Here is a 26,746-nt window from a genome sequence, read left to right on the forward strand (position 1 = left end):
AATCAACAAGCAGAAATTATGTGCTGTAACCTCTAGCAACCAGTCAGTGAGTGGTAATGATACACTGTAACCTCTGGCAACCAATCGCAATCGCTGTCTGATCTGATTCAGTAAACTGATTTTGAGTCTAGCTGCTTTTTATTGTATGTCTCAAAGCAGGTGGAGAGCAAAACTGCATGGAGGGGGGCCCACAAAAATTTCTTGCCCAGGGTCCAATCAATATAAAAGACGGCCCTGAGTAGGAGACTGTATATATAATTGATGCACTGCAGATCACTGAATCACCTGCCTGCCTGCCTGAAAGTGTAATTGAAAACAAACACCAGGAATGGCCTGCAGTCAGATATAGGCTTGGCTAGACTTGAAAGCAGTGGATATACATGTAGGAGACTGTATATATATTTAATGCACTGCAGATCACTGAATCACCTGCCTGCCTGCCTGAAAGTATATTTGAAAATGTACACCAGGAATGGCCTGCAGTCAGATATAGGCTTGGCTAGACTGGAATGCAGTGGATATATATGTAGGAGACTGTATATATATATTTTTTGGGGTTGTCCTGTGTATTGGTGTCAAAAAGGTAGTATGTTTTGTTCTATCAATCATATACATTCATATCTCAGAGTTATTATATAAAATGTTTTTAATGATCAACTCAGAAATAAAGGAACAAATTAAGAGATATGAAGATGTAGTGCTGCTGTGTACATTAGACGTTCTTGCAGCAGCGAGCTAAGGTCCAGTCTACTTCAAAGCATTCACATTTGCAGGAATCAGGACTTGGAAATAAACTTGTACCACAGCCATTGGCGCATGAGCATGAAGTAGCCGTATAGCCTGGAAAAAAAAAGGGAACAGCGTCATCTGCCTGGGGAAGCACTATGTCACTTTTAAGCTGAAAGATAATGGTCAGATGCACTAAAAAGCAATAGTTTTCTATATTTTTAAGCCAATATACAGTAAAACCTTGGTTTGAGAGTAACTTGGTTTGAGAGCGTTTTTCAAGACAAGCAAAATTTTTTAATAAATTTTGACTTTATATACAAGAGATGTCTTGATATACAAGTAGCATCACGTCACAACTGAGTATAAAAGAGAAGAGAGCGCCTCTAAGTGTAGCAATATGGTTACATTTAATGAAGGTACAACATTTAGCAACTCACATGGTTGATGATTAAAACAGGCAAATCTAAGTATGCAGGCATCCGGGGTAAAGCTGTCCACATAAACCATCCTCCTCACCATCAAAGTCATCCCTTCCACGAGTGGTTCAAGTCTCGCTTTTAGATCGCTCTACTGCAGGGTAGTCTTCCTGGTCACGATTGCAGACCGACAGCGGTGAGAGCCGGCGGTGCGGAGGACGGTCTACATGGACAGCTTTACCCCAGATGCCTGCATACTTAGATGTGCCTCTTTTAATCATCAACCATGTAAGTTGCTAAATGTTGTACCTTCATTAAATGTAACCATATTGCTACACTTAGAGGCGCCTCTCTTCTCTTTTATACTTTGTAGCTCCTGCTGGATTTTGCTTCTAATCCCCTTGTGGAGGTTTCCATTTGTGGATGGACATTTTATGGTTACACAACCTATCACATTGCTATAATCTTTTTATATGGACAATAAACTGAAAGATTTATGAATAAATGGTTGTAGAATGAATCATTTGAGTTTCCATTTTTTCTTAAAGGGGAAATTCGCTTTGATATACAAGTGCTTTGGATTACAAGCATGTTCCTGGAACAAATTTTACTCACAATCCAAGGTTTTACTGTATAGTTAATTAACACTCCATTGGCCATATGATATGTGCTGCTGAAAGGGCTCTTATCCTCTGCTTCAGCTGAGACTATAGGACAAATGGCAACGCATTTGGATATTTACCCAGCTGCCAAGGACTCCTGGCTGTTATTTCAAAGGTATGTCATGTCTTCTGTTTAAAGTGTATGTATAGGTAAAACCTTTTTTTTTTAATTTGGATAGAATGGTGAAGGGTTCTTTTTGTTTTGTTTTGTTTTTTTGCCATTTGTCATATGGAGAAGATTTCTCTTTGGTTCCTGTTTCCGAGACACAAAAGGAAATAAGAGGAAATCTCTGCAAAATAAAGGGAGTTTTCCTTTTGGACAGTTGTCACCAGAACACGTGTGCCCATTGGAAGATTTATCCTCACCTCTTGTTTTGGTGACAGCTCTAAAAACTTTGGATTTCCCATCACTTTCTGTCTGTGTAACAATGGTCATCAGGACAAACAGAAAGAGAGAATATTGCTAGCCTGGGCAAAGACAGAAATAAAAACCTGACAAGATGTTTTAACCTCTCACCATTCTCCATGATAATGGCTATAAACACACTTTAACTACTTCCCACCCGGCCACTGCACATATACGGCCGGGTGGGCGCTTCCTCCTTCTGAGTGGACTTCAGGAACGTCCTTCAGAAGGAGGGGGACCGCGCGTGCCCACGCAGCGGCGTGATCCCGATGCGCTCATGTCACCCGGACACGGCGCATCTCCGATTGGCAGGAGGGCTCTGTGATTGTCTCTCCTGATCACATTATGGGTGTGTCCAATCACAGCCATCATGTGAAGTAAATAGAGTTGCTAGGCAATCGGCTCTCCTCACTCGGAAGTTGTCAGTGAGGAGAGGAGAGCAGATCGCTGCAGCTGGCCGGTGATCAGTGAGTATGAGCTGTTTTTTACAGCTTTTTACACACTGATCACCAGCCCAGTGTCCCCACACATGTCCCCACACAATGTAAACACACAAGTCTCCAAAATAGTGTCCCCAAAACACGTCCCCACACAGTAAAAACACCTGTCCCACATATGTAACAGTAAAATCATATGTCCCAATGATCATCTGCACACATCTGTACATGATCATCTGCGCATGTCTGTACATGATCATCTGCGTACATATTTCCGTGATCACACAAACCAATTATTGTACACTTAACAGGATTTTTTTTACCAAAGACATGTAGCAGAATACATTTTGGCTTACATTTATGATGACATTTGATTTTATTGGATTTCTTTTAAAATAGAAAAAAGAAAATATTGTTTTTTTTTTTCCAAATTTCCGCTCTTTTTTCGCTTATATCGCAAAAAATAAAAAACGGAGTCATGAATAAAAACCACCAAAAGAAAGCTCTATTTGTGGGAACAAAATGATAAAAATTTCATTTGGGTACAGTGTAGCATGACCGCGCAATTCTCATTGAAAGTGAAAGAGCGCTGAAAGCTGAAAATTGGTCTGGGAAGGAAGGGGGGCGAAAGTGCCCAGTATTGAAGTGGTTAAGGGAATGGAATATTATTTGACTTTAGATCTCTTTTAAAAGAAAACACTAAATTCCAAATGTTAGCAAGTAAATATGGTGTGAATGTTAAAGCGGAACTAAACTCTCCTAATCTTTACAAGATATGCCGCGTACACACGAGCAGACTTTACGGCAGACTTTGCCCGGCGGACTTTTCAACGGACTTTACGACGGACTTTCTGAATGAACGGACTTGCCTACACACAATCAACCAAAGTCTGTTGAATTCGTACGTGATGACGTACGACCGGACTAAAATAAGGAAGTTTATAGCCAGTAGCCAATAGCTGCCCTAGCGTGGCTTTTTGTCCGTCGAACTAGCATACAGACGAGCGGCCTTTTCGACTGGACTCGAGTCCGTTTCAAATCTAAGTCCGTCCAACTTTTGAGAAAACAAAGTCCGCTGGAGCCCACACACGATCGAATTGTCCGACGAAATCCCATCCGCCGGGCAAAGTCTGCCGTAAATTCCGCTCATGTGTACGCGGCAATAGAGTAATTTTAGCCTCTATTTAGATCTGCAGTTGCCATGGTGCTGCACATGTGTTTAGCTATTTGAGGGCTTGAAAATTTAAAGGGGTTGTAAATGTAGAATGTTTTTTATCTTAGTGCATTCTATGCATTAAGATAAAAAAACTATTTGTGTGTAGCAGCCCCCCCAGCACCCCCCTAATTACTTACCTGAGCCCCATCTCTCTCCAGCGATGTCCACGAATGTCTAAGCCATCAGGCACACTCCTCCTGATTGGCTATCAAAGTCAATCAAAGTCAGTCAGCCAATCAGGGGAGAGAGGGGTGGGGCCAGGTCGGGGCTCCATGTCTGAATGGATACATAGAGCTCTGACTCGACTCGGGTGCCCCCATAGAAAGCTGCTGGCTGAGGGGGCACTCGATAAGAGGGAGGGGCCAGGAGCAGCAAAGAGTGACCTGAAAAGAGGAAGATCCAGGCTGTTCTGTGCAAAACCAACCGCACAGAGGAGGTAAGTATAATGTTTGTTATTTAAAAAAAAACGAGACTTTACAATCACTTTAATTGAGAACTGACAGAAGCATGCTGGAAACTGTAACAGTTATCATCAGAGGCATGCCTTGAATGTAAATTGGTCAGTTTAGTTCCGCCTTTAAAAGCCTAACTCCGCATTTAATGTCCCTTTAATAGTTTGTTTGGGCCAAGCTAGCCCAAACAAAGTATTTACTACACTGGATGTGCTGTATTAACTGTATGTAGCCTCAGCTGCATATACTGTATATAACATTGTTTTCCAGCAGTAGGATGGGGACTTAGCATCCCAATCCCAGAACAAAATGGAGTCAGGCTGAGTGTTGCTCAGCCATTCACAGGAAGCTTTGCATTCAATACAAAGCTTCCTCTGTTTGACTGAGGCGGAGAGGCAGACGGATGACACCAAATCTGTGGGTGCAAAGGCAAAATACATTTAAAGAGAATTAGTCACAACTGGGCTTAGGCAAGAAATCTTTAAACTTAACCATCCGATCCACCAAGGACTGCGCCATCTTTGTGTCTATTTAGATCTGCAGTTGCCATGGTGCTGCACATGAGAACAGTCAAAAACCTTGAGGGCTCGAAAGATAAGTTGAGAAATTACATAATAACTGACATAAACACATTGGCAATTGTGACAGCTATCGCTATGCTTTGAATGTACCACTCTGCATGCAAAAGTACGCAGGGTGAAAATGAAAACACTCCAGAAAACAATACTGGTATGTTTGATTAAAGGGTAACTCCACTTTCATGGGGAAAAAAAATAGAAAATAAAAAAAAATATTATAGCATATACAATTGCAACACAAGTCATATTGTAATTGAATGTTATTAAAAATTACCTTTCCTTTGAAATTTGCAACTCTGTAATTTTCTGTAAAAAGCAATGCAATATGGCTACCTGGAGGTGTTCTACACACGGAATGTGTACAGAACGCCCCCAGAAACATCATTTTCTGCTTGTGTGATTGGCTCACTGATTTTCTCAGAAGTCTACACTAAGATACAAATCAGTTTTTTTGGCATGTAATTTTTGATAAGATACTCCCAATAGGAAATCAAATCTAAAGGGATGCAGGCACAGCAATTTTCCTCATTAGAGCCCTGCACCTGCAGCATCTGGTTGATAATTATGAAACTCCTGCCATTAGACTAAGAGCCGGTTCACACTGGGACGACTTGTCAGGCGACTTAGCCGCCTGACAAGTCGCGTTCCATTCTGTACAATGGAACTGTTCCAATAGGAGCCACTCAAGTCACCCCAACTTAGAAAAAGGTTCCTGTACTACTTTGGGGGCGACTTGAGGTGACTTGCATTGACTTCTATATAGAAGTCATTTTGCAAGACGCTGCTGCTGTCGTGTGCAGGTCGCCTGAGGCAGTCACGCTGCAAGTCGTGCTGCCTCAGTATGAACCGGCTCTCACTCAGCACTGAGGAACAAGCAGTGATTTCCTCTGAAAAACAAAAGGTAAGACTCTGCAACAAAGTTTGTTAAAATCCTTGTAATGTACATAGTTGTGCATAGGTGCAAGGTAACCAGATGCCAAAAGAAACTTGCCTCTAAAGCCTTGTACACACGGCCTGAATGTCAGGTGGCATCGTCTGGTTCAACAGAAGCTAGCCGCTCACTTGGCTTCTGTCGAAGGGTTACGACCAGAAAAGGTCTGCCAACCGTCTCCCGATCAGCGCCAGTGGCTGAGAGTGCTGACTTGAGTGTTCTGGGCAGGGTTGCCAACCGCCAGTAAATTTACTGACCGTTTGTAAAAATCGATGATTATTTACATCTGCCAGTAAATATCAGAGGCTGATAATTTCATGCTGTGTTGACTTTTTAAGTGTAAATCAAGCAAATTACTTTGTTATAGGTATTGTTGGTGTTTCCATATCATGTTTATACTGTTCAAATATTCACTTTGTTAGTTTCCAATAGGAGATCTGTAATTTCTCAGGTTACCAGTAGAAATGTGCTCAGCCAGTAAATTTTCCATGTTTTGTCAGTAAAAAATGCTGTGGGAGGTTGGCAACCCTGGTTCTGGCAGGGGGGCCGCCTCCCTGTCAGAACACAATAGAAAAGCAGGGGAGATCACTGTACTAACATCGGATTGTTAGCACAGCGGCTCCGACCTGGGCGGTCAGCTTTTTTTTTTGTTCAGCCCTGCTGGGTTGAACGGAAAGAAATACTAGTGTGTACGAGGCTTTAGTCTTTAACTGTGAGGTCTAATGCTGGCCATACACCAGTGGTCATCAACCCTGTGGGCCCACTAACAGGCCAGGTTTAATGTATTACCTTGGGGGTGATGCAAACTAGAATACTGCAATCACTGAGCAGCAAATGATATCACCTGTGATGTATTTCAGTTATCTTGCAAACCTGGCCTGTTAGTGAGCCCCGAGGACAGGGTTGATGACCACTGCCATACACGATACAAAAAATCGTCCAAACCCATTTTCAAAAAACGAACATTCGGCCATGAGAGCAAATGATAGTGCCATCATGTAATGAACGATAAATCGTTCAGTGGACATAAATGAATCCATTTTTTGTTAGTTTTTATACATATACCTAGTGCAAACAGTTTGCACTGGAAACACATTAACCTTTCAATTTATCGTTCGTTCGGCAGACAACTTCCAAACTTGTCCTTCGTTTTTTCGGCTCAAAAACGTCCCAACGATTATCCATTTTGTGCCCATTAACTGGCCAAAAGACGAACGAACTGGCCAAATGATCGAATTTGGGCCAATTTTTCGTATAGTGTATGGCCAGCATTAGCCTGTTCAGAAAGTTACCTCAGCTGTGAGAGTTTAGACTGTCAAACATTTACATTTACTTAAGGAGAGGATTGTCCTCTAGTTGCTTATGTGCTAATAATTTTGGAGTACTCCATGCCCTAATTCCTCTCCTGTTTAAGGTTTATTCAAACAATAAATCTTAAAGACATCCGCTAATCTGTGTTATTCGAGCCGGTGTGAATGGACTGGTGCTTGCGGCGGTGGGCAGCTTCTGTTCTTTTAGGGAAAAAACAATTACCGTAATACCAGCGGCCCATACAGGGGTAGCGCTACACAGGTCTCAGGGAATCCCTGCAAATAATTATTATAACAACAACTAATGCTACATTAACCACTTGCTTACTGGGCACCTAAACCCCCTCCTGCCCAGACCAACTTTCAGCTTTTAGCGCTGTCACTCTTTGAATGACAATTGCGCGGTCATACAACACTTTACCCAAATTAAAATGTTATCATTTTTTCCCCCACAAATAGAGCTTTCTTTTGGTGGTATTTGATCACCATTAAAAAAAAAAAATACAAAACCGTTTTATATTTTTGTTAATAAATTTAGCAAACAGGTCATTTTTCTCCTTCATTGATGTACGCTGATGAGGCTACACTGATGGGCCCTGATAGGCTGCACTGATGGGCACCAATAGGCTGCACTGATGGGCACAGATAGGCTGCATTGATGGGCACTGATAAGGCGACACTGATGGTCACTAATAGGCGGCACTGGTGGTCACTAATAGGCGGCACTGGTGGGCACTGATGGGTGGCACTGATGGGCGTCACTGAAGGGCGGCACTGAAGGGCATTGATAGGTGGCACTGAAGGGCACTAATAGGTGGCACTGATAGCTGGCACTAATGGGCACTGATTGTCACTGATAGGCGACACTGATAGGCAGCACTTTTAGGTGGCACTGATGAGGCACCACTGGTGGGCATTGATAGGTGGCACTCGTGGGCATTGATAGGTGGCACTGATGTACTTGTGGGCACTGATTGGTGGGCACTGTGGCCACTGATTTGCGGGCACTGTGGGCACATATGAGGCAGCTTCGCCTCTTCCTGCTCGGGACCAATGTCCCTTCAACAGGAGGCGGTGATCGGCTTTTCTTTCTCCTCACGCTGTCAGCGTGAGAAGGAAAAAAAAAACGATTACCAATTCTCTGTTTACTACACGTGATCAGCTGTCATTGGCTGACAGCTGATCACATGGTAAGGGGGCGGGATCGACCTCTTACTTCGATCTGTGATCACCAGAGTCTCAATAAATCAGGTGATCACAGCGCACAACCAGTTGTGCGCACACTGCAGGGGGGCACGGCCAGCTTGCTAAGCAGAGGACGTCTATTGACGCCCTCCCGGCAAAGCATATCCGCGCTGTAGCTAACATTCGGCTATAGCATGGATCTGAAGGAGTTAATTTGGTAGTCAATGAGAAGAATGCTTCTTGCAATGGTAGTCAGTGGGAGGAATGTCCCCCATACAAATAGCAAAAAAGATCATGTTAGTGTGTTAGTGGTTACTTATCTGAGGTAGAAATTGCTTTTTGCTCAAGAAACCCATGTAAACCTCTGGAGGAACCCTATGGTTCCATGGATCAATGTAATAACAGATATACACGTGGCGCTGGTACCGAAACAGATCCTATGATACTGAAGTCCAAATGGCCAGTGGGCTGCTTTGCAGCCAGGAGAAAAGTCTAGTGATTCAGGGCCAGCCTTAGCAGGGAAGCAGAAGCGGTCTCCAAGATATGCAAAAAAGAAAACAAATGCAGGCGCTTCTGGGTTAGACTGTAAAGTGTGTATACATAAAATCACATAGCAACTTACATCAAGGATTACAATGAAGGGTACATTTGTAGGTAGGTCTTTCAAGCTTGAAAAAGGAGCACGCATTCCTCCCACCACCAGGGTGCGCCAGCCCAGAAACGCGTCGCGATCACGCCTGTGATGTTATCCCCTCCAGCTCTGCGGTCCAGGGAGCATTCTAAGTCTCCTCTCCAGCTCTCCACCACTACACCATCTTCCTGCCGGCCGGGAGAGCCCGCAGAGCGGCTGATACAGCTTACCTTCATTTGACCAGCGTGATGGATGCCTCGCAGAGTGTCTAACTACAGATGTACCCTTCATTGTAATCCTTGATGTAAGTTACTATGTGATTTTATGAATACACACTTTACAGTCTAATTCAGAGGTGCCTTCATTTGTTTTCTTTTTTCCATGGATCAATGATTAAGACAGGATGCTCCATTATCCTTCCCTACTCTCCAAACAGCTACATAAAAGGTCATGTGGGGATACCAGATGGAGGAGTTAAGCCAGCACTTAAGCTAGGTTTCCACTATTGTGACCTGATTTTGCTGCGATTTGGATGCTATTTGAAACAATGCCTGTGTATTCTTGAGGTCAATGAACTTCAAGTCGCATCAAAGTGGGACCAAATTAGTGCAGGGACTACTTTGAAGTTGCTGCGACTTGAAATGGCACATATATGAATGGTACTCATTGGAAATCTTGGGGTATGACTTGTCATGCAACTTTACAGTCCCAAGTCGCATGACAAGTCGCACTAGTGGAAACCTAGCCTTACAGAAAAAAAAATAGAGGGCTATGACATGAAATGAGGTAGGGGCTCAGTCAGATGTCCTTATTTGCTTATTTGTTCCTGATCACACAGTGACTCAGAGTATAATGCAAGATCGCCAGGATACAGCCAGGCAACATGGTCAGAATGATGAGACTGACAGCCAGGGAACTCGATTTTTCAGGAGACTTAAACAAATTGCAGCATTCATGTCTCTCTTGGGATTTGGTTTACTTTAAATCAGTATAATTTACTATGAAAAAATATCTTACCTGTAGGGCATTTTGCATTAACTCCATTGGCTTTACTATCTATGCATTTGAGTTCTGGAATTTTACATTTACACTCAGATCCTCCTGTATTAGTAGATCCACTACCAGTATTGGGACGTCCTCCTAATCCTCCTGAGTTAGGATACCCTCCATTGTACTCTCCACTTCCTCCAGTGGGGGGGCGTCCTCCAGGGTATCCTCCATTTCCCCCTGTTTCGGGACGTCCTCCAGGGTATCCTCCATTTCCCCCTGTGTCGGGACGTCCTCCAGGGTATCCTCCATTTCCCCCTGTGTCGGGACGTCCTCCAGGGTATCCTCCATTTCCTCCTGTGTCAGGACGTCCTCCAGGGTATCCTCCATTTCCTCCTGTGCCGGGACGTCCTTCAGGGTATCCTTCATTTCCTCCTGTGCCGGGACGTCCTTCTGGGTATCCTACATTTCCTCCTGTGCCGGGACGTCCTTCAGGGTAGCCTCCTGTGCCGGGACGTCCTCCACCATTTGCTCCACTTCGTCCTGAGACGGGATATCGTCCTTCAAAATGAGGTCCAAAAATGTTATGTCCTCCAAACCAACCCGGCTGAGAATCTGCAGAAATATGAACACAAGCCAAGATATTTTTGCATATGTTATATGTTATTTAACATCTTTTCAATGGAAATTTTAAGGGCCGGTTCACAGCAGAAAAACACACTCTGGATGCGTTCCAAATGTGTTTTTGCTTACAGCTCACACTACAAAAACCCAATCTGGATATGATTCTGCATGCATATTTTTGATGCATTTTCAATGCAGTCAAGTGCATTTTCCCCCTCTTGTTTTTTTCCTTTTTTTCAAGTTTTCCCGGGTTTTGTTTTACTGCATTTTTAATGTGTTTAGATGTGTTCTGGTGCATTTTTTATACATTTTGCCATGTTCAACTACAGTTCAGTGCAGAAAAAATGCACTGGAATGCACTGAACAGCCATTGGAACCCATATAATCTACTTTCCATGCTTCTGAAAACGCACTGGGCTGCATCTGGTGTGAACCGGCCCTTACATAATAGTTCCACAGCTCTGATATTACTTTTGTATGCCTGTAGTTTAAAGAGCAATCCTGGACAAGTGGAACCAGTCAAAGAGCTACTAACGCTACTATGCAATCATTTCAAAGCCAGAAAGTCAACTCAGTTGTACTTTAGTCCTAGTTCTCTGTAATTCACTTCAGATAGAATCTAGAGCACCTCACAGGATCATTGGGAGTGTACTTCCTGATGCATTCCATTCCTCAGAACCCATCAGGTCCAATGTTGTAAAACATGCTACACACTGATAAGGTGTGCTTTGGGCCACAGTGAAACATCAGTTCAGTTTTCATGATTTTTATGAATCGCATCATAATAATACATAATTACCAACTTTGTTTTTTAGTTTTGCAGAGTGGGGAAGTCCTAGATCCTTTGTCAGGTTTTTTATTACTGTCTGTGATCCCAGTAAAGGGAGTCTTTCCAATATGGATACAATGAGCAGATATGGCACTTGTACTATAAAAGGGAAGGGTTAGACAGGGCTGGCAGTTTTTCTTTATTCCCTAGTGACTTGAGATGATATTTCTTACAGAGTTTATAATCCTTTCCACACAAAACTAAAAGAATAGTTTTCCTACAGTTGGATTTTAATATGGAAATTGTCAATGCAGTATATGTTATCACAGCTTAATAAATCAGGCCCGTGTCCTTCAATCACATGCCAAAATATACAGTATATGATAAATCAACCACTAAGATCACCGTTTGATTAAAGCAGATATTGTATGTAGATAGAGTAAAAGTTGCCAATATTAAAATATCTAAATAATTAGGAGGGACACCTTCAGAGGAACAAGATAAGAAATGCTTGCGTTCCACACAATTGTGGGGCGGGCATGCATAGTTGCCAACAGTCCCGAATTTCCTGGGACAATCCCGATTTTGGAACCCTCGTCCCGATCGGAGGCTGTCCCGAATCGGGATTTGCCCAGGGAAATCGGGAATGTTTGGATTTTACCTTTTTTTGCAGCTGGCTTCAGCAGAATGGCCGCTGGAGCCGCCGCCGCCGCTAGATCGCTCCCCCTTGTGCTCAGTGGAGAGAGGAAGGGGGCTTGATCCATGCAGCCAATAAATCGGCTTCTCCTCTTGCATGGATCGGCGGCCCCTCCCATCTCCATGGAACACACGGAGTCGGCGGCCACTCTCATCACCATGCTGTATGTCCAGCATGGGAGGATGGCAGGGTGCTGGTAGCGGAGGATGGCAGGGCAGGGTGTAGGCAGAAGTGTCATGTATCCGAGGTCTGAAGGAGGAGGAGATCGGTCAGCCCCCATTTAGAAGTCTCAGCCTGCCTCTCTCCCCTCTCCTGGGGGATGTGCTGCTTACAGAAGGAGGAGCAAAGTCTGGGATACACATCTGCTAACTGTATGTCTTCCAGAACGATGCCCCCCAGAATGATGGGGGTGCTGAGGACTCTGATGTGAAAGGAAGGGGGGGGGGACTGAGGACTCTGGAAAGGGGGGAACTGAGGACTCTGGAAAGGGGGAACTGAGGACTCTGGAAAGTGGGGAACTGAGGACTCTGGAAAGTGGGGAACTGAGGACTCTGATGGGAAAGGGAAGGACAGAGGACTCTGATTGGAAATGGGAGACTGAGGACTCTGGTGTGAAAGGGGGGGGGGGCTGAGGACTCTTATTGGAAAGGAGGGAACTATGGACTCTGATGGGAACAGGGGGACAGAGGACTTGAATGTCAAAGGGGGGAACTGAGGACTCTGGTTGGAAAGGGGGGAACTGAGGACTCTGATGTGAAAGGGGGAACTGAGGACTCTGATTGGAAAGAGGGGGGCTGAGGACTCTGATTGGAAAGAGGGGGGCTGAGGACTCTGATTGGAAAGAGGGGGACTGAGGACTCTGATTGGAAAGAGGGGGGACTGAGGATTCTGATTAAAAGGGGGGGAACTGAGGACCCTGATTGGAAAGGGGGAATTGAGAACTCTAATGTGAAAGGGTGCCAGGTGACTGCAGACTTTGATGTGATGAAGGAAGGGGGGGGGAGCTGGGGACTCTGATGGGAAAGGAGGAAACTGAGAACTGTAATGTATAAAGGTGCCAGAAGACTGCAGACTCTGATGTGAAAAAGGATTGGAAAGGGGGGACTATGGACTCTGATGGGAAAAGGGGGACTGAGGAATCTGATGTGATGCAAGGAGGGACTCTGCCGGGGCACCTGATGCAAGTAAGGACTCTGCTGGTGGCAGGCGACGTGGCAGGTGACACGCTCAGTGCTCCCACTGATTCTGCATTATGGTGAGTTGAACTATTTCATTTTATATTACAATGTGATAATAGAAATAATGCGCTTCAATCATCCTGACACCATAACAATCATGGTGTCGGGATGATTGAAGTGCTAACACCAGGTGTTTAGAGTATCTTTATCTGCTGATTGTTAAACTTTCTAGAATACACATATTTCAATTGTTGTGAAGGATCTGGGGCTGCTGTCCCTCCATTCCTCTCTCCCCCTTTCCCTCTCCATCCCTCATTCATCTCAGACTCTAACCACACCCCCTTTGAGCCACGCCCATTTAAGTCATGGCCACTATTTCACGTAAACCACGCTCATTCTTCGCGCACTGCATTTTTTTTTATTGCTGTGTCACGCCTACAAATGCATGCCCCGCCCCCTAATTATTATATGGCTCCGCCTTCAGCCAAAAAAGTGTCCCACATTATTTTTTGCAATGTTGGCAACTATGGGCATGGTCAATATAGTGAGTGTCGCTTCATGGCATGAGGCTTTCACCCTTTGATTTGCTGTGTTTTAGTAATAATAGGGCCTGGGGGTACATTGTAGAGACAATGGAGTAAAACAAGACCAAATATTGGTTATTTTGTCACCCACTGACACCAATACTGGGTATAATTATTGTGGCAACTGACACCAATGCTGGGACTGGGAGTTATTATTGCAGCTACTGACACCAATGTTGGGGGTTAATATTGCAGGCACTGAAAACAATGCTGGGAGTTATTATTGAGAATACTGAAACACATGTTGGGGGTTATTACTGCAGGCACTGGCACCAGTGTTGAGGTTTATCATTGCAGGCACTGACTCCAATGTCGGGGATCATTATTGCAGATCCTGACACCAATGCTGGTAGTTATTATTGCAATCACTTACACCAATGCCGGGAGTTATTATTGAGGTCACAGCCAATGCTGGGGTTATTATTGTGTTCACTGACACCAATGCTGGGGTTATTTATTGTGTTCACTGACATCAATGCTGGGGTTATTATTGTGTTCACTGACACCAATGCTGGGGTTAATATTGTGTTCACTGACACCAATGCTGGGGTTATTATTGTGTTCACTGACACCAATGCTGGGATTATTATTGTGGCTACTGATACCAATACTGGGAATTATTATTGCAGACACTGACACTAGTGCTAGGGATTTTTATTGCAGACACTGACACCAGTGCTGGGGGTTATTAATATAGACACTGACATCAGTGCTGGAGGTTATTACCCTTGGCTCTGACACCAATATTGGGGGTTAGTACTGCAGGCTCTGACACCAATATTGAGGGTTACTGTTGTGACTAAATAATAAACCCTAGCATTGGCATAGTACGTACCCAGATGACATTTTTAGCATTTTTTGAGACAGATAGAGCTTTCTTTTGGTGGTATTTAATCACCACTGGGTTTTTTATTTTTTGCAAAACAAACAAAAAAGACTGAAAATTTTGTAAAAAAAAAAAGTTTTGCTTAGTTTCTGTTATAAAATTTAGCAAATAAGTAATTTTTCTCCTTCACTGATGTGCGCTGATGTGGCTGCACTGATGGGCACTGATAGGCTGAATTGATAGGTGGCACTGATGGGCACTGATAGGCAGCACTGGTGGGCACTGATAGGCAGAACTGATGGGCACTGATAGGCTGCATTGATAGGTGGCACTGATGAGGAGGCACTGATGGGCACTGATAGGCAGCACTGGTGGGCACTGATAGGCAGCACTGATGGGCACTATTGGGGCTGCACTTATGATCAGGACACTGATGATCAGTGCCCTGATTATCAGTGTAAAAGTCCCATTACAATTACCAGTTACCCGCTCTCCTTATGTTGAAAAAAAAAAAAAAGGTTTTCTTTGTTTCTGTTATAGAATTTTGCAAATAAGTCATTTTTCTCATTCACTGATGTGCGTGATGTGGCTGTACTGATGGGCACTGATAGGCTGCACTGATAGGCGGCACTGATGGACACTGTTGTGCCCTGATTATCAGTGTAAAAGTCCTGTCACAATTGCCAGTTACCAGCTCTCCTTTCCTCATGTTGTGAGGAGAGGAGAGGAATGTCGATAACCAGCAAGTGTGTTTTCGTGTGATCAGCTTTGATTGGACACAGATGATCAGACGGTAAAGGGCCGCTGGTGGGGCATCCTTGGACGCCCTCCCAGAACTAGACGGCCGTGCTGTAGCTGTCTTTTGGCTATAGGGCGAGAAATTGTTAAAGTGACTCTGTCCATAGATAAAAAAAAAAGTTTTAAAAATGAACTCCCTGTAAAGAACAATATTTAACTGCAAAGAAACAAATGTTTCCCCCACTGTGCACTATGGTTTCTTGTGTTGGTCCCCCGAGGTCCTGAAGTGACATGGGGCCAGCGGATGGAACCACATCTGATACTAATGTAGTGAAATGTAGGATGCAAAAGATTCCTCAGCCATTGTTTCTAGGCAAGAAGATCAGCTTCACAGGCAGTGGGATAAAAAAGTATTTACAGGCAATTCATTATCAAAACTATTATCTAGCATGCAGAGTAAAAGTAGTATATGCTATGCAGGATCCCTGGTACTTACATGTGGATGCCACTAACAGGCAACAAACGAACAATGTCAACGACGCCATGTTTCTGCAAGAGAAGAAAAAAATCCAATTTATGCTTTTTCAATTTAAAATATACATTTATCTGCAGTAATACTCATGAGCAGACAGAAATTATACAGAGCCCCTGTGCACTAGTATACACTTTAGGGTATGTGTTCATTCATTTCTTTGTTTTTGGTACATAGAAGCCTGTTAAGGAACCATAGGAAATGAATGGATGCATGGAAGTCATTGCTTCAAAAAAACACATAACACATAGCTGTAAATGAGCCCCGAAATTATGAATTAATATGCAACCATATCTCCTGATGCTTTTGCCTTGTGTTTTTTTGTTTTTTGTTTGTATAGAGCATGTTCTAATCTGTATAGAACTAAATGGGAATGCATAGCGATAGCATGATAAATACAAGCCATTTCACACAGAAAGCATTCTGTTTTCTATGGCTGATACTTGTGCAGAAATGGTCCCTTGCAGCCTATCCCAGCCTATGTGATCTATACTGAGCTCCTATTACCCAACTTGTTCCAAAATCCCTCTTGTACCTGCACTGTAATGAATTATTTAAAAACACCTTAAACATTTCTACACATTTATTTTGCCTTATTTGTTTTGAGCCGTTCTCTCACTCCCCTTCCTAGGTTTAGCATTTTGAAAAAATAATTGATACAAGTCTAGTCAAATAAAAAAAGAACAAAATGTGGCCCTAAATATATTGTGACATCAGCCAAGGCAAAGATCATCAGAAAACACATATGGTACAATGTTATTTGTACCTTCTTTTGTCTGTTTTAAAGCTACTCTGTCACTTAAAGCAGGCGTAAACCCATAGATTTAACAGTTTCAAAAAACAGTTACATTTCCTGTACATGCCGGGAATGTAAGAGCCGGTTCACACGGTGAGGCGACCTGCACACGACTGCCACAGCGACTTGCAAGACGACTTCTGTATAGAAGTCTATGCAAGTCGCCCCCAAAGTATTACAGGAACCTTTCTTCTAAGTCGGAGCGACTTGCGTCGCTCCGATTAGAACGGTTCCATTGTACAGAACGGGAGGCGACTTGTCAGGCGGCTAGGTCACCTGACAAGTCGCCCCCGTGTGAACCGGCTCTAACTGTCACAGTGGGTGTTCTCTTAACCAAACTGTCAAACCACCCATTGGCTGGAGGTGGATGGTGGTTTTTTTGGGAGGCGGCAAACAACCAACCCCCCACGGCAACTCAATCCCCCCCCTCGTTGTCTGCCGGTCCACCAGCACTTACCCCATCTAGGCGGTGGGCACATTGGCCAGTGGCGGGGATCAGGCATCTGCGGGCACATCGGGCAGCAGCGGGGATCAGGACAGCGGCGGACATCAGACTGCGGCAGGCATCAAGCAGCGGCTCCTGTGTCTTCTCCTCCTTGCTTCCGCTGTGCATCTTCTCCTAGGCATCCAATAGGATCGCCTGCCCTTTCAGCCAATCGGGTGATGAATATCAGACCCGCTTCCCGCTTGGCAGGAGGATCGGTGTTGCAACAGCGAATATTCATTCGCTGTTGTAACACCTGGGTGGGCACATGGCACAATACTCTGCGCCACGAGCCCACCCTATTTAGAAGTCTTCAGGTGCTTCAAAAAAACACCCCCGTCTCTGTAATTCATGCGCCCAGCGCCCTGAAAGGGGCCGGACACATGAATGGGGGGTAACGGCCGTGGATCATAGAGCATCAATTAGGATGTGGCGGCCGTGGATAGAGGGGATGGCACCGTGCGCCCCCAATGGACGGGCCGCCACTGGCTGGAGTCATAACTGATCACATGTGCAGCATCATGGCAGCTGAAGATTAAACAGAGACCAAGATGGCAGCTTCCTTGGATGAAAATGATAGGAGGGTTTACTTCCACTTTAAGTAAATCTAAAGGCAAAACTTTTTTTTTCCATTTTGGATAAAGTAAGGGAGAGTTATAACCCCTGTCATTAGCCATTAGTTATAAAAGCGCCTTTGAGAACGTCTAGTGACGAAACGCGTAAGGCAGAGACACGCTCTTACATCACACCCGGAAGAATAGAGCTTAGAACGCAGATGGTACGCACGACATGGACCGGCTTTTTGCCTACCTTTTTTAATGCGGTTTCTCTCTCTTGCTTACCAGCGATTGTTTTTACATTAGTTTAATAAACTTCATTTTTAATTACTGCACTATGGGAGCCCCTTGCTTTTTTCTGTGAGGATTGTGCCGCATGTTGGTGAGGAACAACCTGGGAAGCCCTGATTGGAGCACACTCCGGAGTCTGATTGAACAGGGGGACAAGCCCGATGGAGGAACAGATGGCTTAGTACAGCTACCAAGGTGGAGATTCATTCACAGTCACCTACTCTATGCCTACTACCCCTGCAGGGGTAACTATGTCTGGTGAGTGGGGACCCACTGGGGGAGCACTACAGTCACACTATTTGTTGTGCACCGAAGTCACTTGATTTACGCAATATTGGACATTTTGGGACTACTTATATTTTTTGTTTTTCTTTTTATTCATATGCATTTTTATTTTTGATTAGGGTCTTGGGTTATCATATTGGAGACTTATCATATTTACGATTAGGTGCGGATTTAATTGCACTTTATTAATAAGGGTACGCTTACACAATTAGCGCTTGTATAGTAAGGTGTGGACATTCTTGCACTCTATTATTCTGTATACATTTATTATATCATATATTTATAACGATTTGTTAATCTTATAGAATTTGGCTGGGTCATAAGGTTGGGTGGGTATGCATCCCACTAATTATTAATCTGAGCTGGATCCTAGCCTTATTTAGACATATTTTAACACATACTCACCTTTCAGATTTTGTATATACACTATATTTTTTTAATATATTTTCTAGTTATGGATTGATATATTTTTCACATACCCACTTTGCATATCACACTCTTTTGTGGGAGTACGTTCACTTTTAATTTGGTGTAGGGAGTCTAGTTTAATACTCCACACTACTTCTTAACAACCACTTAGTGCTTTATAGGGTAGCGCCATTTCCCCCATTTTTTATACCTTCCTTCCTGTTTTGTCTACAGAACAGAAAGTGAACGGAAATCTTTGCAACGAGACACAAACAGCAAAAAAAAAAAGAAAATTTACAAGGCTTTTAACCACTTCCCACTCAAACTAAAACTAAACAAAGTTTTACCATTAGACATAAAGGAAAAAAATGTATGTCCATTTTTTATTTGCTAATTAAAGCAAAATATTTTTTGGTCACAACTACTCTTCACAGAAGCATCTTACTAATTGTCCCTTGCTAATGTGAATTGTAGACTTGCAGTAGCTCTGCAATCAATGTAATGCAGTTCAGAAGCAGACATTTCCATATGTTATTGAACAGAAAAATATATGGCATCCTAAAGTGGATATTTACCTTTAAATTCAATTTTATTCAAGAAGAGACTTATTGGGTTTGAATTATTAAAGGGAAAGAGCATTTGCAAGTGCAGTTGCTCCAGGGCTTAGTAAAGGATGGGAAGCTCTGCTGACTTCCATCATCCAAATGCTGCTTCTTTTATTTTGCTTGGATGTGATTGGATATTCTTTGCAACGTGAAGCTTTACCTCATTTACTAAGATCTGGAGCAACTGCACTTGCAAAGTGCATAGTTGATTTGCTTTTAGTAAATCAACCTACTATGTGTCTTCTGCAATAAAGGTTTCTACTTTCTTTATATTGTACACTGAGTTGTTCGTGCAGTTATGTCACCCCGAGCTACTCAAGATAGTCAAAGATACGGAACCTGTAAGAAGACACAGGTGTTGTCCTCCAGCATTTCGTATTCAAATGTAAGACTATCAAATGTAAGTCTTAGGCTCGATTCAAATCTATGCATGTTGCTTTTGAGCATTTCTGCAGTGTTTTTTATGGTGCTTGCCGCGTTTTTGAGCAGCGTTTTTGCCGCGTTTTGCGTTTTTTTTTTTTTTTTTTTACAGTTTTTTTTTAGACTGTATACAGTCTAAAAAAAAAAAAAAACGCCAAAAATGCTCAAAAACGCAGCAAAAACGCTGTAAAAATGCTGCAAAAACGCTGTACTTGCGTTTTTGATGCTGGTCCATTAAATTCTATTACATGCAAAACGCTGCATTTTGCATGAAAAAAAGTCCTTGACCCTTTCCAAAAACGCAGAGGTACAAAAATGCATTGATGTGAAAATGTTCCATAGGAACCCATGTTAAAAAATTCCCATGCATTTCTGCAAAATGCAAAATGCATCAAAAAACGCGTTAGTGTGAATGGAGCCTTAGGCCTCATGTACACTCTTGCTGGTAAACAAATGTTCAGAGGCAGTTGGCTGCTTTTTTCAGCTGCCCTGAACTCATCCAATGTTATCTTATGTACATGTACACAGGGTCGTTTAATGTCGTTTTTAGGCAGTTGCGTTTATAGGCTTTTCTTTGAAGGCAAAAAAATGAGTTCAGACGCTAAACGCCGCTAAATATGGTATCGGCGTTTAGCCGCGATTTCGTTTATAAGCGTTTTTACAAGTACCCTATTTTTTAACATTACAAAACTTAAAAATGAAGCAAATGATGAAAAAACACTAAAAAAATATTTAAAAAACTTGTAATTGCTTGCTATGTTTATATAGGGTTAGGGTTTCCCATTAGGGCTAGGGGGTTATGGTTAGGGTTAAGGTTTTTCCCTTGAAGAACAAGTTTAGGGTTATAGTAAGGGTTATGGTTTCCCATTAGGGTTAGCGTTAGGGTTTCCGATTAGGGTTTCCATTAGGGTTAGGGGGTTATGGTTAGGGTTTTCCCCTTGAAGAACAAGTTAGGGTTAGGGTTTCCGGTTAGGGTTTCCCATTAGGGTTAGGGGTTATGGTTTTCCCCTTAAAGAACAAGTTAGGGTTAGGGTTTCCGGTTAGGGTTAAGGTTTCCGGTTAGGGTTTCCCATTAAGGTTAGGGGGTTATAGTTAGGGTTTTCCCCTCAAAGAACAAGCTAGGGTTAGAGTTTCCAGTTAGGGTTAGGGTTAATTAAAAATATTTTAAAAATTGCAATTAAAATTTGCACAAAAAAGACAAAATAAATTAATTAAAAAAAAATGAAATTACAATTACAGCTTTAAAAAAAAAAATAAAAGAAAAATTCTAATAATCAATTGCAATTTAAAAATTACATATATTAAAAATTGCAATTAACTTTTGCATAAAAAAGACAAAGTAAATAAATAAAAAAAAGAAATTACATATACAACTTATAATAAAAAATAAACAAAAAATATACTAATCAATTGCAATTTAAGAATTAAACATATTTAAAAAATTCCAATTAAATTTTGCATAAAAAAGACAAAATAAATAAATAAAATGAAATTACATATACAGCTTATAAAAAAATATAAACAAAAATATATACTAATCAATCGCAATTTAAAAATTAATTATATTAAAAAATGTTCATTTTTTTCCTCACATATGCTCATTATGGGATCCATAGTAAAAGCACCGAAATTGAGGTAGATACAAGTACACTGCTGCTCTCTCAGCTGCTGCTACTCACTCTGGTCTCACAGAATGGCTGAAATAGTTAAATAATACTGTTTTTTGGGCTTTGGGAGGGTCCTATAATGTTATCTTAAATAAACGCTCCTAGACGCAAATGCGACAAAACGCAGCATGCAAACGCCGCAAAACGGGCATTTTTAAACGCCGGTTTGAAGCTGTCAAAAAGTTTGTTCAGAGGAGGTTGCCTCAGTGTCCCGTGTGCATTAAGCTTTAGCAGCGCTGCATTTGAATGAAAAGGCTTTGACTGACCGCGTATATAAGCCTTTGAACTGAATTGAACTGAACTTGATTTGGAGAACTGTTCATTAGAAAAAGACATACCTTACATACATATCTTACCCACATTCTTCTTCTGTATTTTTTTATCATTATATATTTCTTTTGACTTGAACAACTTTAATTGATTCATTTGATTAGTGATTCATTACAATAATACTTATTATAAAATAAGAATTAATTATTAAATATTAATTTTATTAAGGTCTTATTTATTTATTTTTATCTTATTTGTCTGATATATCCTTACTTTCTTTTTATTAGGAATACCTCTATATGTCTATTGTATTTATATACCGGTATATCTTCTTTGTTTGATGTAACAATGTATTTATTACACTATGTTAAGAAAAACAAAAAAAAATATTACACTATGTTAAGAAAAAACAATAAAATTCTTGAAACAGAAGAAAAAGACATACCAAGGGAATATAACATATTACCTTTTTGCTTACCTCTCACAGCAGAGAGCAATCCATACAGCTATGGAGACAAGTCCCTTTTTATACTAACCGCCACCATGAAATTCACACCCTGTAAACTGGCAAGGACTTTCTCTGGGCTAACCTATAATTTATGCTATAGGTGTGCTATAGGTGTGTATAGCTTGTATAGCCTGTTTAGGGACAACACCCAATAAAAAGTTATAGAGAGAATTTGTATATTGGTTTTCCGTGTGCTATACCATGGCATTCATACATATGCAATTAATTTGGGAGAGAAAAATTAAAGGAAAATTGCATCAGATATTTTAAAGAAGCACTCCAGAAAGCATTTTTTTTTTTTTTTTTTTATAAAAAATGTCCTTAAGTCCAGGCTCACACTGGAGCGGGTTAGAAATTGAGTGAGTTCAGCTGAATTCACACAATTTCAACCCGGCAATGCAGTCCGACTTCAGGGGCAATTTGACAGGCTTCTGTGCGGGTTCCTGTACAAATCGCCCCCCAAAGTCGCCAAAACATGTACAGGAACTACTTTTGAGAATTGGGATTTGGACATGTCAAATGGCATACCAAATCACTTCAATGTGAGCCTAGGCTTAGGCTGGGTTTACACTATTGGGAATTGGATGTGGGTTTCTCCACATTCCCATTCACATAGCAGGAGATTTTCACCGGCTCTCTATGGAGCCGGTTCACACATCTTCACAGCGGTTCTGGTGCAAATTGCAGAGGAGTCCTGTGAGTCTTTTGGTCCATTTCAGGTCCGAATTCAGTCCAAATTCGGGCTGAAATCAGACCTGAAACGGTGAATGGAGACGCACCGGACTGTGAGCTACTGCGTTCTCCAATGTGAACCCAGCCTTAACAAAATATCATGGTTTGTGTGGATTCATCTCCTTCTCTGCATTTTACTGCAGGCAGCTCTGAATCATGCAAAATAAGAAGAAATATGGTGTCTCTTGTATCCCTAGAGATGTTTCTGCTTCAGCTGCAAAATGATGCTCTGCATATAAGATATAAGATGTGAAGCACTATTGGGGAAAAAAACTTTAGAGATGCTGGAGTTCACAAATAATGACTTGTGGGCAGGTGGCCATCTACTGCACTACAAGCCATGTAAAGATATTTAAAAGTATAATTCCACAGCGCAGTAGAGTACAGTACAGTAGAGGCACCGTAATCTTTGCCACTCATTCACAATACTTCATAGCATTAATAGCATGACAGGAATGCTGAACATATCCCACCCTTCACCAGCCTACCACATCTACCCTCAACACCACATCTTGTACACATACACTACTGTGCAAAAAGCTTTAGGCAGGTGCAAAAAAATGCTGTAAATTAAGACTGTTTTCAGAAACAGAAGTGTTAATAGTTTATATTTATCAATTAAGAAAATGGAAAGTAAATGAACAGAAGAGAAAAGCAAATCAATATTTGGTGTGACCACCCTTTGTCTTCAAACAGCATCAATTCTTCTAGGTACACTAGGCACATAGTTTTTGAAGAAACTGGTAGGTTGTTGCAAACATCTTGGAGACCTAACCACAGATCTTCTGTGGATGTAGGCTGCCTAAAATGTCTCTGTCTCTTCATGTAATCCCAGACAGATTTGAGGATGTTGAGATCAGGACTCTGTGGGGGCCAAACCATCACTTGCAGGCCTCCTTGTTCTTATTTACACTGGTAATAGTTCCTAATGACATTGGCTGTATGTTTGGGGTCATTGGGACCAGTCACACACCTCCCAGATGGTATGGCGTAATGGTTAAATATCTGCGTGTATTTCTCAGCATTGAGGACACCAAACTTGAAAGGGACCTCGAACCATGCTTTACTGTTGGCTGCAGACACACATTATTATACCTCTCTCAAGCCCTTCAGCAAATAAACTGCCTCCTGCTACAGCAAATTTGAACTCATCAGTCCAGGACACCTGCTGACATTTTTCTGCCCACCCAGTACCTATGTTTTCGTGCATAATTTAATCGCTTAGCCTTGTTTCCACATCAGAGGTATGGCTTTTTGGCTGCAATTCTTCCATGAAGAGCACTTCTGGCCAAACTTCTCTGGACAGTAGATGTGTATACCTGGGTCCCACTGGTTTCTGTCATTTCTGTGCTGATGGCACTGCTGAACATCTTCCAATGTTGAAGGAAAGCATTATGTTTCTTTCATCTGCTGCATCAAATTTCCTTGGTCAACCACTGCGTCTATACCTGCTTGGTATATATGGTAATTTTACACTTGGCTCCAATTCCACAAACTCTCTGAATTTGTGGAAATGTACAGAGAATGCAAGTGTAAGAATTGATGCTGGTTTGAAGCCAAAGGGTATTCACACCAAATATTGATTTGGTTTAAATTTTTAATCTGTTCGCTCATTTTGCCTCTTGTAAATAGATAAAAAATAAACAATTGACTAAAACCTTTGCACGGTATTGTATGTCAGGCTTCACTCCTGTGACCCACAGGTGCAGACTAACTCTGTGCTGCAGCAGGCTCTAAGATGGAGACCAAGGTGTGAGATGAGGGACAAAAAGCACAACAGTCCCCCACCACCACAATCAGGGTTGCTGACATCCGTCACAGTCATCGCCTCCTATCCATTTGGCTGCTATATATTACCAGTGTCTCAACCTAGGAGGTTACAGGTAAATGTAAATGGCTTTAACTCCCAAGATATTGTCCATGAGATAGACCATGGTTACAATTGGTCTCTCACTTAAACAGTTCTGCCCAATAAAGAACAAAGACAACTTCTTGGTGACTTAAGTCTTCTCTTTACTTAAACTATAAAAGGAATTGACAAGTTCCATACACTTGGTTAATTATACAATTCTTCTTTCACAGCTGGTACAAAGGAAGAATAATAAACATTGGCTGTGCATTTGGCTGTGTTGTTATTTAAAACTGTCCCTAATGGTATACTACAGGGCTCAAAATGTCAAGTTCTTAGCTACTAGCCAGGCCTCAAGGGTTACTCGCCACCAGCTGTCCCACCCAATCCAGTCCCGCTCCTAATTCCGCCCCTAAACACACCCTCATAAATTATCTCATGAAATTACACTTAAATGTTTTATACAGAATTAAGTTACAAAAATAAACATTAACAACTTTATCCATGCCGACCAATGCAGCCTGCCTGTGCCCACCAATGCAGCCTGTGTCCACCAATGCAGCCTGTGCCCACCATGCAGCCTGTGTCCACCATGCAGCCTGTGCCCACTATGCAGCCTGTGTCCACCATGCAACCTGTGTCCACCATGAAGCCTATGCCCACTATGCAGCCTGTGTCCACTATGCAGCCTACCTGTGCAGGGGAGGAGAGGAACAGGAGAGCCTCCCGGATGATCAGAGTGCAGCACAGGGAACACAGCAATAACAACTTTCATTTCAATTGCTGTGTTCTCACCGCTCAACATCATATACAGCCCCTTTGATTGACAGATTGTCTGTCCTGGGATAGGACAGGTGATCTGTCTATCAAAGTCCCGGGACCAGGAGGAGGGGCTTGGGAACACAGCAATTGAAATTAAAGCTGTTATCGTACTGCTCCCTGTGCTCTGATCACCTGGTTGTCTCTCTCTTACTTCCCCACAATCGCTGGAACTCCCCTTCAACCCAGGCTGCCGGCGGTGCCCCCCCCCCCTCCACCCCGCTCTCAGGCAGCCACAGCTCGCCAGCCCTCAAAATCCACTCAGAAGATGCGAGCAGGCGAGTGGCCTTTTTGAGGGCTGGTATACTAAATAGGTGCAATAGAGAACCGGTGCTGCACATACTGTACCCGGATTGGTAAATGTCTATAGCAACAAAGTCCATGGTTTTCTTGTCGAATGGCCCCATTGTAGGGATGGTGACCTTTGACCATTGTAGGGATGGTGACCTTAAGAAAGAGAGCAACATCACAACGCTGGTCCTCACTATCTACTCAACATCTCAGACTCCCAGAATTCGGTCCCCAGCATATACAGGCAGGCCAATATACAGTGGTATTCCTGGCCAATATACAAAGGTATTCCTTGTATCGAAAGGACAGGGAAGGTAGCAGGGGGTGGGTGTCTATATGTCAAAAATTATACAAGGGTGGTAAAGAGGAACGACATTATGTATGGAAATAGGGGGAAGTAGAATCAGTGTGTGTAGAACTTCAAAAAGAGGAAGTAAGTGGGAAATTAATAGTGGGGGTATGTTATAGGCCACCCAACATGAAGGAGGAGGAGGAGCTGGAATTACTATCTCAGTTGAAAATGGCAAGGAAACAGGGAAATGTAATCATAATGGGGGACTTCAATTACCCCGATATTGACTGGGCAGAGGGAACAGCTCTCTCATTAAAGGCCTGTCATTTCATGAATGTTTTACAGGACAACTTCATGTCCCAATTGGTGGATTCCCCAACTAGAAAGAGTGCTCTGTTAGATCTATTAATTACGAAGGATCCAAGTCTGATCTCAGATGTGGAGATACACGACGACTTGGGATCTAGTGATCATAGGATGATCGCGTTTAGCATAAATCACAGAAAAAGGAGGCATATGGGTAGTACAAAAACACTAAATTTCAAACTAACCGAATTTTCCTGAACTACGGTCATTGCTACATG

The 26,746-nt window shown here is 42.4% G+C and overlaps 1 protein-coding gene across 2 annotated transcripts; it reads right to left on the bottom strand.

Moving 5' to 3' along the window:
• Window positions 1-628: 628 nt before the first annotated feature.
• On the bottom strand, window positions 629-22,250 carry LOC141133174 (uncharacterized). 2 transcript variants are annotated; one of them, XM_073622371.1, is made up of 4 exons: window positions 22,150-22,250; window positions 15,853-15,905; window positions 9,971-10,555; window positions 629-840 (listed from the first exon to the last, which is right to left on the bottom strand). In XM_073622371.1, the coding sequence occupies exons 2-4, from the start codon at window positions 15,899-15,901 to the stop codon at window positions 713-715; spliced, it is 762 nt and encodes a 253-aa protein (XP_073478472.1). In that variant the 5' UTR covers window positions 15,902-15,905; window positions 22,150-22,250; the 3' UTR covers window positions 629-712. The 2 variants fall into 2 exon arrangements, with proteins under 2 accessions (XP_073478472.1, XP_073478471.1); XM_073622370.1 differs by having other exon boundaries at window positions 22,138-22,236.
• Window positions 22,251-26,746: the final 4,496 nt, after the last annotated feature.

Source organism: Aquarana catesbeiana, linkage group LG03 (genome assembly GCF_042186555.1).
Source record: "Aquarana catesbeiana isolate 2022-GZ linkage group LG03, ASM4218655v1, whole genome shotgun sequence".
In the NCBI taxonomy this organism is placed as follows: domain Eukaryota; kingdom Metazoa; phylum Chordata; class Amphibia; order Anura; family Ranidae; genus Aquarana; species Aquarana catesbeiana.